Source organism: Falco cherrug, chromosome 9 (assembly GCF_023634085.1).
Source record: "Falco cherrug isolate bFalChe1 chromosome 9, bFalChe1.pri, whole genome shotgun sequence".
NCBI classification, from domain to species: Eukaryota; Metazoa; Chordata; class Aves; order Falconiformes; family Falconidae; genus Falco; species Falco cherrug.
This window is the reverse complement of record NC_073705.1, coordinates 22,252,971-22,267,232: the sequence shown is the minus strand read 5'-3', so window position 1 is coordinate 22,267,232 and position 14,262 is coordinate 22,252,971. Positions and strand designations below refer to the sequence as shown.

Here is a 14,262-nt window from a genome sequence, read left to right as displayed (position 1 = left end):
CAGAAATAGCATGAAGACAAGCTTATAACTACCTTCATAAGCTGCTCCTCCTGCAGCTGTCGGCGTCTCTGCAGCTCCTCATCATCTTCCTCTCTTCCACTTGATCTGCGTCTCATGTCAGCTCCTAATTCCATAAAACCACAGTACAGGGAGAGCTTTGTATATCAGTTCAACCGCAGCTTGAAGATTTCAATGCTAGTTCAAAGTACTGGTCAGTTTGATTTACTGAATAAACAAGGCAGTGTGTTTTCCAAACCAAGCAACAGTCCTGGATACAAAAGCCATGAATCAATGTAAGTGAGAAAAGGAGTTCAGACTGCTAGTTCTGGAAACCTGGGGTTTTTAATGGCACCAGTAACTGTATCAGTGACTGAAAACATAAAGTCTGATTTACATTTATACTTTTATCTAGACTCAGAAAAGCAAATCTGAATTAACATTTCAAATGGAAAATTAAACTATGTTAATCCCCCAAATGGACATTCATATTTTGAATAAACAAGGCATTATTTTTAGTCTAAAACAAAGCAAATTGATTTGATCCATTGGATAAAGCTAGAATTAAGACACAGGTGTTCTACATTTTAGTTCCTGACTTCTACTGAAAAATGTTTATTTTCTTGAATATTCTTGAAAAAGAGTCCAATTTGGACACCAGGACGCTTCCATGAATACACAGGACATGATACTGCCGTAAATATTTAGACGGCGTTGTATGATTTCTGCACAAGCTATGTCCTGATATATTCACCAATCCTATGCTAGACAATCTCAGCATGCGATTTAAATGAAAATTAAATTTTTCAACTGAAGTATCAGAAAGTTTGTATCAATTAAATGTTTTGTATAGCAGTGTTAAATTAATGCTATGTAGAGACACAAAAAGTTATGGAGAAACTATTTGTTTTTCATTTAGTCTCTCAGGCTTTCACAAGATTTTTCAGTACACTAGCAGTAATATTCCTTTTTTTGACATGAGCTCATTCTAGCTCTTTAAGCAAAATATCACACTCAAAATCAGACAACAAGCTGGGAAACCTGGCACTTGTGGGTTTGTTTTAAACTTGTATGATGCCTTCTTAGTTCTGAGTAAAACCCATGAGCACATTTTTTACCTTTACAGTTTCCAAACAGTCCTGTTGAGTTTCCCAGGTGTAACAAAATCACCTGATAGCCAATATACAAAGCAGTTATACTGGAAACAATTAAAAGTTGTCACCCACTTCTTAGAGATTCAGATGAGAGCCAAAATTTCCAGCAAAAGTTCCACCTCAGATATACAACATAATAATGCTGTAGTTACGACAAGCATTGCCAGGAGAGTTTCAAGTATGTAGATGTTATCCCTGTGACTGTAATGTTTGTCAGGCTGCAATCCTATATGAAGGACATTCTCAAAAAATTGCCGCTGCATATGCAGCTCCTTCAATTGGTCACTAAGCTCTCCCACCCCATGTCTCCTCTTCCAGCACCTCTCTGAAAACCCCATTGCAATGAGAACCCTACACTCCTTCACAGAAACCTGAAACGGGCAACACCTTCAGTGTTTCACATGTGACTTCATAAATGAACCAGGCTAGATAGCTTAATTTTTATTGACCCCTATAGAATAAAATAACAGAGGAACCAAACAAAATAAAATTAGAAATGATGATGCCCATGATTTAAACAAAAGAGAATATGAAACCTTAAGTGCTACAACACAGAAGAAAAATACAAAGCCTGTAGAAAGCGTAACTCTGAAAATCAGGACTTTTTTAGTCCATTAATTATTCCACTTCAGTCACTGCTTCTTGCCATGAAATTAGTCATGTAGTTGGAAGCAATCGTATTTTCTGTGGAATTTTGCTGTTAGCTTAGGACTAAAAGATTAAACAGACAATAACTGAAAGAAGTCAGGCTTGTGTGACATACCACATTTTTAAAGCTACTGCACAGGAGTTTACATAATTTGTCTATGGGTTAATATCTGTGTGATCAATTCCAAAGTCTTTTAGCAAAACCTCTGCTACTCAACACTATTCAGTAGTTTTAAACTCACAGGCACTTGGAGGTCTCACCAGAAAACTGCACCTTGTGGTGAACACCTGGAGCAGACGCAATCTTCAATATCCATTTTTTACAGCTCCAGTATTAATCTGCTTTGGTTACCAGTACCTTTTAAGCCACATCACTTGTTTGGTTTTTTTTCTTGTTTTTTGTTTTGTTTTGTTTTTTGCATACCTATGGCCGCAAGGGAGGGAGGACCTGGCCAGTGGTCTGTCTCAATCTTTGGTATCTCGTTGGGTGCTGGTGCGTGAGCTGCTGGGAACTTGGAGGACTTGATGATATCCTCGGAGGACTTGCTCTGTGCTGCCAAAGCAGCTGCATCTAAATGGCAATCAGGGAACTTAGCTATGTAATAATCTGTATCAATATTATAAAGGTCTTCCTTATTTTGGAAAAAATTTATACTTCACAATAAGTTAATTTTCAAAAGCAAACATTTTCATGTTTAGCTTTTCTAATTGCAATTTGAAGCAAAGTAATGTCTTTCTCCCACCAACAGATTGGAATCAAACCTTCATCTCCTCCCTCATCCCCACCCCCAAAATAACCCCAAATCAGCTTTGGATTTTAACAGGGTTGCACAGTGTTAGAGTGATTAGGCAAGAGTGAGAACATTCAGTCTAACCGTATTTTTCAGTATCTCCTAAGGACAACTGATTATTAATGAAAATGAAACCAGATTTATGGACTGATCTGTTACCCCTCTAGGGCAAGAAAACAAATAGTTCAGAGGAACAGCTCTAATTTTAACTCTAGTGATGCTAATTATTTACTAAGTTTCTGTGAAAAGCTGCAAAACAAAAAAGGAAATCTGAAAGAAGTAAGTTTAGCTAGTGGATTTTTTTCTGCTGCATGCCCTTGCTTATTAGGATGCAAGAGTAGTAAAAGCAGATGTGAATTTATTAATAAATACCAAACCTGATCCATTCAGATCAACTTGGCAGGGAAAGGCACTTGCAATGAAATGAACCTCACCAATAAAACATCTCAGCAGTGGGGCATCCACTTAAGATTGCAGTCTAAGCCAGTCTCTTAAAACGCATGTGAGGATGTGCATTATGGCTTTCACTTCTTGACATTAAAAAAAAAAAAAAAAAGTAAAATCCAATAGGATTCAGTTTACATTAAAACCAGCTTTAACTACCTCTTATCTGCAAACTGTTAGCTCAAATCTTTGCTTATTTGAAGCTATTGTTTCAGAAGCAAGGATTTTGGACTTTTTTTTCCCTTTTTTTTTTTTTTTTAACAGAAAGGCATCTGTTAACGACGTGAAGCACTGTGTTGCTCATCCAACATGTTCATAGTAACTACAAACATCAGTATTAGACGTTATTGGGAATTGTGTGCAGTTTCTGATTGGGAAACTCTAAGCATAATTGCAAGTATGGAGGAAGCTGGCCAGAGTTTACAAAAGCATGACTTCAAACAGTACTTACGTATTAGAATTGGTGATGTCAGTGGTTAAATGTTCACATGTTAATGGGAGGTGAGGAGATACATTAAAACCATAAAAATAAACAAAAATAATGTTAAGATTTTTTTTCAAAAATGAGCATATGGTTTGAAACTTAAAAAATAAATAGAAAAAAACCCTTGATGTAGTATCGCAGCAGCATTATTTGCAATGCTCACTTGTGACTACACAATGGGCTTCCTGGGCTTTTCCTTATCATCTCAGCTCAACTGCTCTCAGCCAACTGTTCACCTAAAACCTGTAGGACTGCTGGTTTGCTACTTTACCCTAAATACATTTCATCGGACAAAGGGTCTGCAAAGGGATGCAAACTCAAAGTCTTTAAAAAGTGGAGTCATCTGCCTTTCACCACATTACATACAAATCATCTCCCATTTGAAGGTTTCTGTTCCCAGCAGAAGAGTGAACACGCTCCGTTATAACCAGGACCTTGCTCTGCAGTACAAAAGACTGGCAAGGCAGTGGGCTTCTGCCCTCACTGTTACTTCAGGCTTGCTGTAACAATGTCCACACTGAAAAGATTAGAGCACTAACACTGCTGTCCAACTTTGAATTCAAACCCCCAGAAAAACAAGTACAGCGTACTACCTGAGCTGTATCACAGGGCTTGAGAATCAAATTAGCCCTACCAGTGTTAAGACACCTATATTATCTTCAATAATTAAAGATTCTTATTTAAAGTCACAGGTACATTTGGAATTCCAGTCTGACAGTAACATTTCCACCTTTGCTGTTGAAATATATTATTGTACTTTGTTTAAAACAAGGATATTCCATGTAAGTCCCTGTTAGAGAACAGTGTGTTGTTAATCCGTTTTAACATGATCTGTACCTCTATTCTGAAAGTACAAACTTAAAGAAGTGAATTACAGGAAGGCATCTTAATGCTAAAGAAACAGAAAAATCCCAGTTAATGGCAATTCTGCCATTAATATCAATGTGGCCAAGACTTAAACCATATGATCCAAATTAAACAACATGCTTTGAAACATAATCACTCAGCAGAACATGCAATAACAGCTGTTTCAAGCTTGGGCTACTAATTTTTTATGCTTACAATGTAAAACCCTAATGCTTTTCACTAGTCTGCATGCCTTTTCATGTAGTTGACACTCCAGCTTTGAAATGAAAAGGGAAAGGCCATTTACCATGTTGTTTGTAGATGGGCGGTTTTCTGTAAATGTTGACGCCTTGATCTGTGAAATTGAGAAACAGAAAAATGGGAATATAAAAACTACTTCAGCTGTAGCTAAAGATAACTTCAACACTAAAACAACAGACAGACCAAATCAAGGACGTAGCACAAGAAAAAGCCAGAAAGCTATTTCTAGTATTATACAAAATCAGATTATTTAAAGAAAAGAAAACATAAGAACAAGTGAAAAGTCAAAGACATGTGATATGAAGTCCTTTGGAGCTGATTCTGTAACATGTGGATGCATCCAAGTCATGAACCATTAATTTTAAACATTCAGAAGATTAACAGTGGGATAAAAGTTAGAGAAGAAATGAAAACAAGCAAGACATTTCAATGGGGAAGACACAAGCCATTTGGGGAAAACTACCCCAAATAACTTTTGTGGAAAATTGTGCTTCAGTCACAACAGCTCAATTTTCTTTCCAACTGACTGGCGGGATTGAGCAGAGGAGAATGCAGCAAGCCCCAAATTCACTTCAAAATCCAGAGAACAAAATAGCTGCCTAACACACTTGTTTGAATAGTCAACAGCAGCTACACTTCAGTGAGTCAAAGGGATTCTTTATGCAGTGTTAACTGATATACTACTAATTCTCAAGCCACAAGGATAGATTTAATTTCTTTTCTGTAATTTTCTTATGTAAGGCCCACCACATTGCACATTATCAATGTAAATCAGAATAAAAACACTTCCCAGAACTCTAATGCAGTAGACCTACAGCATATCTAAAAGATACCATATTTTTACAAATAGTAATCTAAGACAGGAACCAATTTGTTCAAAACTACCTTCCCACCCAAGCCAACACTTCCAGAAGTTAATCCAAAATCAGTACTACAATGCAAAAATCTGTCAGCCTCTTATTAGAAGACCAAAATAAGCTACTGGGAACTAGAAAATTAATGTCAGAAACACATTTTGCTACTTCATACTGCCTGAAAAGAAGTTTTCACTTACGTTAGAATGAAAGATGAAAGAGCATTTTGGAAATACATGCTGTGTACTGCCCATCCAATTAAAGTGCTATAGGAGGAGACAGCTCAGCCTTTGGTGTTAAGGAAAGCTAACCCCAAAAATCTATTGAAACAGAGGCAAATCTCACCCTGCAGAACTCTACACCCTTGACTAAACAGGCAAATTAATTGCATACAAGGACACTGAGGTATTTCATTCCTGTTAGTGATCTGTTATGGCTACTTGACCAGCAAATAGGTACAAACATTGCAAGGGCAGTCATGCAGTACTTTTGCGCACATCTATACCAGAAAGCTATGAGGAACATGGGAACACGGCTCCTTCTGTGGTGGAACTGCACCAGCTGAAGAGGACAGCTCTCCCACCATGCTAGAGTTACTTACTCAGAGCTAGTCGTGCAAGTGCGCCTTAGCTTACGCAGGTCAAAGTGAGCCAGGTTAGCTTAAGCAGTTAAAACAGCCTACCTGAGCCAAGCCAGGTCACACTGACTGAAAGGGAAGGTCCCACAGTTTATCTGCCACTTCTGAGGAAAGGAGGAAGAGCAGTAACCTCTGGCAGTGTGAAGGGATGCTAGACTGAAGGGGACCTGAAGAATAACTGGGTACAACAAGGCTTTCAGCTAGCACTGATGCAGTCAGAAGATGCATGTCCACAACCCTAGGGACATATACCCTCAACCCATCAAAATCCAAGACAGATGGTCTTCTCAGAGGCTCGAAGAACTGTGCAGCTCACTTCAGAACAGACTGCCCTTCATAAAGAGGACATCCTAAGGCATACATATCCTTATGAATCTGCAGGTCTCTCTGAGGACACCAAGCCATTGCACAAAGCAAGTAAAGAAAGACCTTCCTCTGCTTGCCTTTTTTTTTTTTTTTTTTTTAAAAAAAAAAGGAACTCCTGGGTTCAAGACTGAAACAAGTCACAGCAGTCTGAATGTACAACATATGTGATGGCTCACTGGTCAACTCTGTTCTGCATGTGAATCAAAACCAGCTCCTCCAAAGTTAGCAGAGTTACACTGGTGCTCAGCTGGTGCAACTGGGAGAAAAATCAACCCCTACATAGCTCTTAACCAACTCACAGGCTATCAACCAACACTGGAAACCAAGGCACTCTAGCATGTGAAACACCTGACCAACAGAATCATTAAAAATCACAATGGAACCCCCACCATTTATGAACACACTACTCCTCTCAGCAAGCCCAGGAGCAGTTCCAAGTCCTGAGGATGCACCCCATGGTAAACAGCGTGAAACGATGGAGACAAGACAAAAGTTACAAAGGCTACATTCTAGACTGTGACAGGACACCGAGACATATACAGTGCCAGCTCCTACCTGGAACATGGAAATGTTTAGGGGCCTGAGCGTAAGTTGGAGTGAGAGGGCGGCTGTCGGGCCGATAGGGGACAGGGGAGTTCCGACCGCTGGACGGCTCATTGCCTCCAATGAAAGAATGGAGAAAACAAAATGAGAAGAGGGAGAGCAATAAAAAAAGCAAGCCCAATCAAACCCAAACAAAACTGGTGGAATCAAAACCTCCAGGGAGAAAAGTAGTTGAAAAATATAAACACAAACAATAACGAGAACTGGTAGCCCTGGTGACTTTTTTTTTTTCCTGTTATTCCTGCAGAGACAAAAATTCATGTTCAGGCTGGAGTTGAGGTTTGAGCAGCTCAGACTCATTCTGACAGCATGCAGGCAGGAGCTGTGTGCTCGTAGCTGGTGATTAGATGGGCAGCGTGGAAAAGAAGAATGGAAGGTTACTTGGCAATGATATAGTTCGGAGATTGCTACTTGGAGTTAGAAGTCACAGACACAGAGCATTCTAGCTGATAAGCAAACCCAAAATGAAACCAGCTCCCAAGCAGATAGAAGCAGATGCTGGCGGTTACTACAGTTCCCTAAACCAAAAGCATACAGAAGCTAAAGATGGAGAATAGCTGGTAGGTCACTTGGCTCATATCAAAAGGCATAACTGTTCCTTACACACTCTTTCATTGGTTTAGGTCTCTGGTAGGAAAAGTTTGATACGGTAAAAGAATTTGTAAAGCAACGCAGTCCATCAGGTGGTTGCACCCATTTTGTTGGTGCCACCCCAAACCTTTGCCAATGCCAAATTTGGCGCTGGTAACAATACCTCACCGCTGCTGATGGGGCAAATCTGAATCCAATGTCTAAAAAATTTAGTTCCATTTTGCACGCACGGTTTGTTCCATTTGTAGGATTACTCTTACCAGGACTATTTCTTTGCCTCCTAACAATCCACCACACCAATCCAATGGCCCTGAAAGTTCCCATGTCTGTCAGGGCGAGAGGGCTGTTGCATAACTATGCTGGTTGATCCCCAAGTATCAAGACTTAACAGCCAAATACCCAAACACATGACTGTATGTGTACCAAAAAGGAATGTTGCTGCCTTTTCCTTTGTGCCATTCTTCACACTAGCAGAAACTGTCTGCAGAGGTGCTTACTTTACATGGGTGTGGGTGACCACAATGGTGAAAAGTAGGGGAGAATCAAACATCTTCAATTTTTCAGGTATGCACAAGGGCTTAAAAAACCCTAGAAAAGGAGGTGAGTGGGCACACAAATACAGGAGGGTTATAAAACACAACAAAAAAGAAACGACTTTTTATTTTTCAAAAAAGAAGCTTCCTTTCAGCTACAGGTTTCCTGCATCCTGTTAGAGGACCTAAAACCTTGGACTCGGCACAGTTCTTATTTATATATTTGGGGCAAGGAAGGTGCAGGAAAAAAGAAATTTTCTTTATAATTCACACAAAAGTTCCTCTTTTACTGCAATGATCATCTGCCAATCTAAAAGGCACCAAAAGGGAGAAAAAAAAATGCCCTTTACAAACCTCACTGAGAGACCTGTGCCACAGAGGCCTCTGCCAGCATACAAGTTAATCCATCTACATATACACGTTTTGAAAATTACATTCACGGTTCAGGAGGCTTGGCTGGACAAGATCTGCCCAGAAGATTGAATGTGCAAAATTTTATATTTATCACTTGGATATTTCAACCCTAAATGACATGATGTTCTTCCAACTACACAAACTGAAGGTGGTTTTCTACTTTGGGTCCAGCAATGCTAAGCTTCTGGCCAGGTAGCAGTAAGCGCTAGGTTTACTAACTCTGAAAAGCAGTATGAACAATTAATTCAACCAATATTGTCAGATCTCAATCTATGGTCCTTTACTTGGCAATTCCAGTGACGTGTTCTACTTGTCCAGCCTTTGAGATACTGTGATGGTGAAACACCTAATTTAAGCTGATTTTACTTAACGTCTTTTGTTTCTATTGAGAAATTATGAGTTACTTTTCAGCAAAAACATTGTTTTTTAGGGAAAAAAAACCATCAATATTGACATGGCCTCAGGATATAGTTACTTCTAAAATTTATAACCTTTATAGAGACATGTCATTCTGCCTTTCTGCTTCCATCAGCAATTAGTATATCCAATGAAAGAGAATAATCAAAAGGGATTTATTGACCTGTGGACTTGGCACAAAAGAGGAGTCACAAGTACATTTCATCTGTTGGGAACTGGTAGCCAAAATGTGGGCATGCTCATTTTACAATGCCTCTATCACCAACGCTACAAACACAGGAAAGAAATCCTTCTTACACCCCTCTCTTTATCTCAACTACACACAACTAAATATGCTTACATCCATAAATGTATTTGGATGGTTAAAATTGTATCTGGTACACTGATAATTTGTTTAGAAAAAACTGGTAATGTTCTATAACGCATATAGTATCAGGCAGACAGTTAGCACAGTATCCTCCTGCACACGGTGCTTTGTTGGCTTGTAATTCCTGGGGTGCCTGAGCAGCCACTCTTCCCAATGACTCTTACTAGTACTGACAAATGACTCTCCTTTACACTTTCTAGGATGGCAGTAGCATTACTTCCAACCACTGCAGGAGGGAATGGTACATCTACTTTGACTCTCATTAGAGCATCCCTGAGGAGTCCACTCCCGTAACAAGGCTAAAGTGCTTCAGAAGCCACTGTAAAATCACCCACAATTTACGCAAGCAGTGCCAACATCTGTGGAAAGTGCATATGCACGCAGGAAAGCAAAAAAGCCCATCTGTACCTGCCTCCCAGGGCCTCCTGGCTGGCCTGTCTGCAGCTTTAGGTAAAGGCAGGGGCTGCGCATGCTCTGAATTGGGGTTCCTTGATGTGCCTGCCCAGGAAAGCCTCTCTTGCTATCTCAGATATGCTGTTAACTAGTGTTAACTCCACAAAGCAACAAGAGCACTCCAGTTTGCCAACACTATAGGAAAAAACTAGTTCCCACCCCCCTGGCATGAAGTTGAACATGTGTAGGTGGGTGGGGAACGTTAAGAGATAACTAAGTTCAATATATAAAGCAATCACTTGAGCACAGCGGGCTCAAAAGTGAAATTCAGAGGCTTTCTTTTTTTTTTTTTTTTTTTTTTTTCATTCTGTTTGGTCCATCAGGTAGTTCCCATCTTCTATGGCTCGATTTGTTAAGCAGGTTCCCTGAGCAGTCAAGAATATAATTGCTTGCCTATAGGCAGCACAGTGTAATGTAGGTTCCTGCTGCCTTCTGAAGTGTTCGTCACTGGGTTCACTGTGCAATTCACAAGGTAAGTTCACAGAATCAGACCAAAAATCCCATACACAACCAACACCAAGTCTTCTGTCAACTTGTAATTTAGTTGCTCTGCTTCTGAATAGAGGAAAAAGCTCAACAGCACCTGAAACTCTTAAGTCCTATAAAGGTTTTGTCAAACTATGAATCATCATCTTGTCCAAATGTGTAGCCTTTATTTCCCGCACAAAACTGAAAGTTACAAAACAGTCAAAGCACAGCCATTTTCCAGAGCAGAATTTTCAGCTGCATCCACAAAACCCTGGAAATAATTATCACACACAGAGAGCATCTGATTTCAGAGACCTGCCTCAGGGAAGTAAAGTAGGAACCTGTGAAAAGCAAGGCCCAGATTCACTATGAAGATGGGTTGATTCCTTATGGGAAGGTCTGGGAGCAGAGGAATACACATTACTGTGGAGCTTTTTTTACACAGAAATCTTACAGGGGCTTTGCAATATTCTTGAATGCCTCTGAAAAATTCTAGGCATGTGAAATGAAATCCTGGCTTTCAATGAGAGTTTTGTCTCTGATTTCAGTAGGGCCAGGGTTTCTTTCATTCATGGACTTGTTTTGATTCTTTCATAGCAAAGACAGTACTTTATTGAGACATGAGCAAATTCAACGGAGAATCCAAATGAGATTAAATGAAGTCTAAGCTGATGCGTATTACACTCTCTTCCAGCTCATTCAACATACATGTTACAACACCAAAGTCTCACTAAGTTCTTCTGAGGCATATTTAGCCCCTTAACTCCTCAAAGTTCTTTACATTGGGCCTTGCCTACAAGGCTTGAGCATGATGCTTATTTAAGCATTATGTTGTATGAAAACACACTGAAACTGGTCTAAAAGTCTACTTTTCTAGCTTGATGATACAAAATAACACAGGCGTAATGTGTCATATGCTGCTTTCATTATCATTATGCTGTCTGGAAGTTACGCCCCTTTACCAAAGCAGTTTTGGCATGATCTATGTTCTCTGACTCCTCAAGGGAAAAAACCCCAAACAAACCAAAACTATAGCTTCATGAAATCTTACAAACTTACACTGAGTTCACCTTTCTGCTAAAAGTAAAGGTGGCTTTGAGAAAGACTGACCAACTAAAAGGGAAGATCATGATGCCTCTTCTTTGAATCACTCCAAATGTATTTATCACATCTGATTAATCCCAGACAGTGCTATAGTTGTCATTTCAGGCACAGTAACAAGGGTCTAATTCCCTAGCAGACACAGAAATGCTACTCTGAAGGTGAAATAATGCAGTTATTTAAACTTTTAAAACAGACACCTGGAAGACCCAAGGCAAACCCCTACAGATCAGAATACCAGGGAGTTGCATTAGATGCAGCCAGTGCCACAATAAAGCTCCCTTTTCTGCCACACAGACTTACAAAGGGGGTAGTTGGACACCTGTGGTATGCAAGGAGGACAAATGAAGAACCATGTGGGAAACCCAGATCAACCTCTTCAGTTGATAACAAAATATCTACATAATAAGCATGAAGTAGTGAAAACGACACAGTGCAACTGGACTTCACTCAACACTACTCAAATGTTAAACCCCCACACACAATCCCCCCAAATTATATAGTGGGCAAGCTATATTGTCTCTTCCTATGGAAACACACCTACATTTAATAGTAGCAAGGTTTATTTAACAAAAATTTTACCAGTCCCTAGCATTTTGTCTTTCTTTAAGTTCATGTGCACTGTTAATACATATACGTGTATATACATGATGTGTATTTTCAGAGTATATCTGACTAAGAACTATCCTCCATCACATCCCTTTTACACGACAAGCCAAAGCTTGCTCTGACTTAGGGAACATTATGAATATTTGTTCATCTAATGTTCTGTGAGCATTTCATTGATCACTTAACATGCTGGAAAAATTACAAAGGTTGTCAGGCCTTCAGACCTTTTGTAGCTTTCAGTATTTTGTAGTAACGGGAAACCAAAGACTTTCCTAAGCTGTTTCAATAGTTATTTAACTTCACCCTAAACAAGTCAGAGACATAATCATGATTTTTATCTAATTGAAGTGTAACATAGGATCTTATTGTATCTTTGTCTGCTATATGGGAGAACCTTCTATTACCACGCAGGTACAGAGACAATGAACAAATCACCACCAAAAACTTCTGTTTGATAGTGTTAATACATTAACAGCCATAACTTTTTTGCTATCAGATTTGGAATTATTTGATGGTCCTCTGAATCTCCTGCAGTGTTTCTTATGTCACTTATCAGGGACTGTGGACCTACCAATTCAATTCCCTGTAGATCTTATTCAAGTACCTAACATCTCTACTTAGCTCTTTTAGCTGCAGCATCTCTTTCTGCTGGCCCACCCACCCATCCTAACGTCCCCTGGAACAGTCAAATCTTCTTCAGAGTCACTGCTCTTCCCAGCACGTACAGATGGACAACGTGGCCCAGAAGCATGGCTTATGTTTGGCTACACTGTTCACGGAGAAAACTTGCTCATGTTCTTTATTGACTACTACTCTCCCAGTCTGCATGTCATCAGGGAACTCCGCTACACTATTTAATGTCTTCTTCCAAACCATTACCAAAAATACCCCCAATTACTTTATCTATGTACATTTTATAAATGTCTGAGTTTGGCTCAGTGTTCTGAGGGAACTCAGCTTGCAGTGTTAAACTGATACACATAAATGTATTTCTAGTGTTTTTAAGTAGTCATCTTCCCTCACAGGGAGGGGAAACAAAAAGAAAGTAAAACCATGCAGGTATTCCCACCACATTAACCTAGGCATGAAACTTGCGTCACCTTAAGAAGGTGCTTCCTTCTCTCAACCAACTATTAAAAGACTACTTCAGACATGTGATTTACAAGATGTGGGTACTGCTGCTTGCCCCTTCTCAAACGTACCACATCCTCAGATGGTGTACACTGTCAGGGAGATATGAACTTGAGCTTTCAGGAGCTTTGCTGAGTTACAACACATAAAGGTCTTAGGCCTGGACAGGATTTATGTAAAATTTTCAGAAAATTGTGGATTCTTACAATGCCTTATGTGACATTATTTGATAAGAACCATACCCACCCCTTTGTCTATAGTGCAGGGGTCCTCAAACTTTTTAACCAGGGGGCTGGCGCAGGGATGCAGTGGCAGGCAGTCATCTGCGGCTGCTTGGTTCCCCCTGCAACCCCCGGCCGGGGGGGGACCGGGGGTTCTGTAAATACCGGGGGCTGGATTGAGGACCCTGGGGGGCTGTATCCAGCCCGCGGGCTGTAGTTTGAGGACCCCTGCTATAGTGCTTGTAATCCCACTTGGCCTTTTGTACCGACAACCGAGATACATACCTAATCTACACACCGGGTAATTCTTTGAAATCTGAAAACAATAGGCATGGATTTCCAATAGTTCTTCTGATTTATCTACTGAAGAAGCTATTTTCTCAACAGAAAAAGAATGAAAACGCCACTTGAAAGAGTGTGAGCATTAATTTGGATTTACAGCAAAAAAATGTTGAAATTGAAAGGATTATGAATTAACTGCATGCTGAAATGAGCAGTGCATCTATTTTTAAGGGTCCCAATCTTTTAAGTTTGAAGTGAGATTTTTTTTTTATAGTGACATAATAGGAAAGTTGCAAGTGCATATTAACAAAAACCATCTAAGAAAACGCAAAAGTAAAATTAGTAATGGTGACCTGAACACGTGAAGAGCTATAATGTTGAGACCTATTAGCATTTCTTGAAAGGTCATGGCAACAACTTCCTTGCAACTGTTTTTGATTATCTCCAGTTTATCTTCATTAATCAAAGGTGCCAGAATAGAACCCATGTCCAACTTACTCAACTGCCTCGTTTTGAGCTCATGTAGGTGATACAAGCTATGACCTTCTCCCCCAACAGAAGAGACGGCACAGCTAGAGAGTGCTCTGGTT

The 14,262-nt window shown here is 39.8% G+C and overlaps 1 protein-coding gene across 2 annotated transcripts in view; it reads right to left on the bottom strand.

The window, feature by feature from the left end:
- The window catches only part of ABLIM1 (actin binding LIM protein 1), a 143,575-nt gene that overhangs the window by 16,480 nt on the left and 112,833 nt on the right, over window positions 1-14,262 (bottom strand). For both annotated transcript variants that reach the window (XM_055719883.1, XM_027812088.2), the window contains 4 exons: window positions 7,038-7,142; window positions 4,672-4,719; window positions 2,224-2,370; window positions 33-124 (listed from right to left, as the gene is read on the bottom strand). In XM_055719883.1, coding sequence (XP_055575858.1) covers window positions 33-124; window positions 2,224-2,370; window positions 4,672-4,719; window positions 7,038-7,142 — 392 coding nt within the window. The remainder of the gene's footprint in view (window positions 1-32; window positions 125-2,223; window positions 2,371-4,671; window positions 4,720-7,037; window positions 7,143-14,262) is intronic.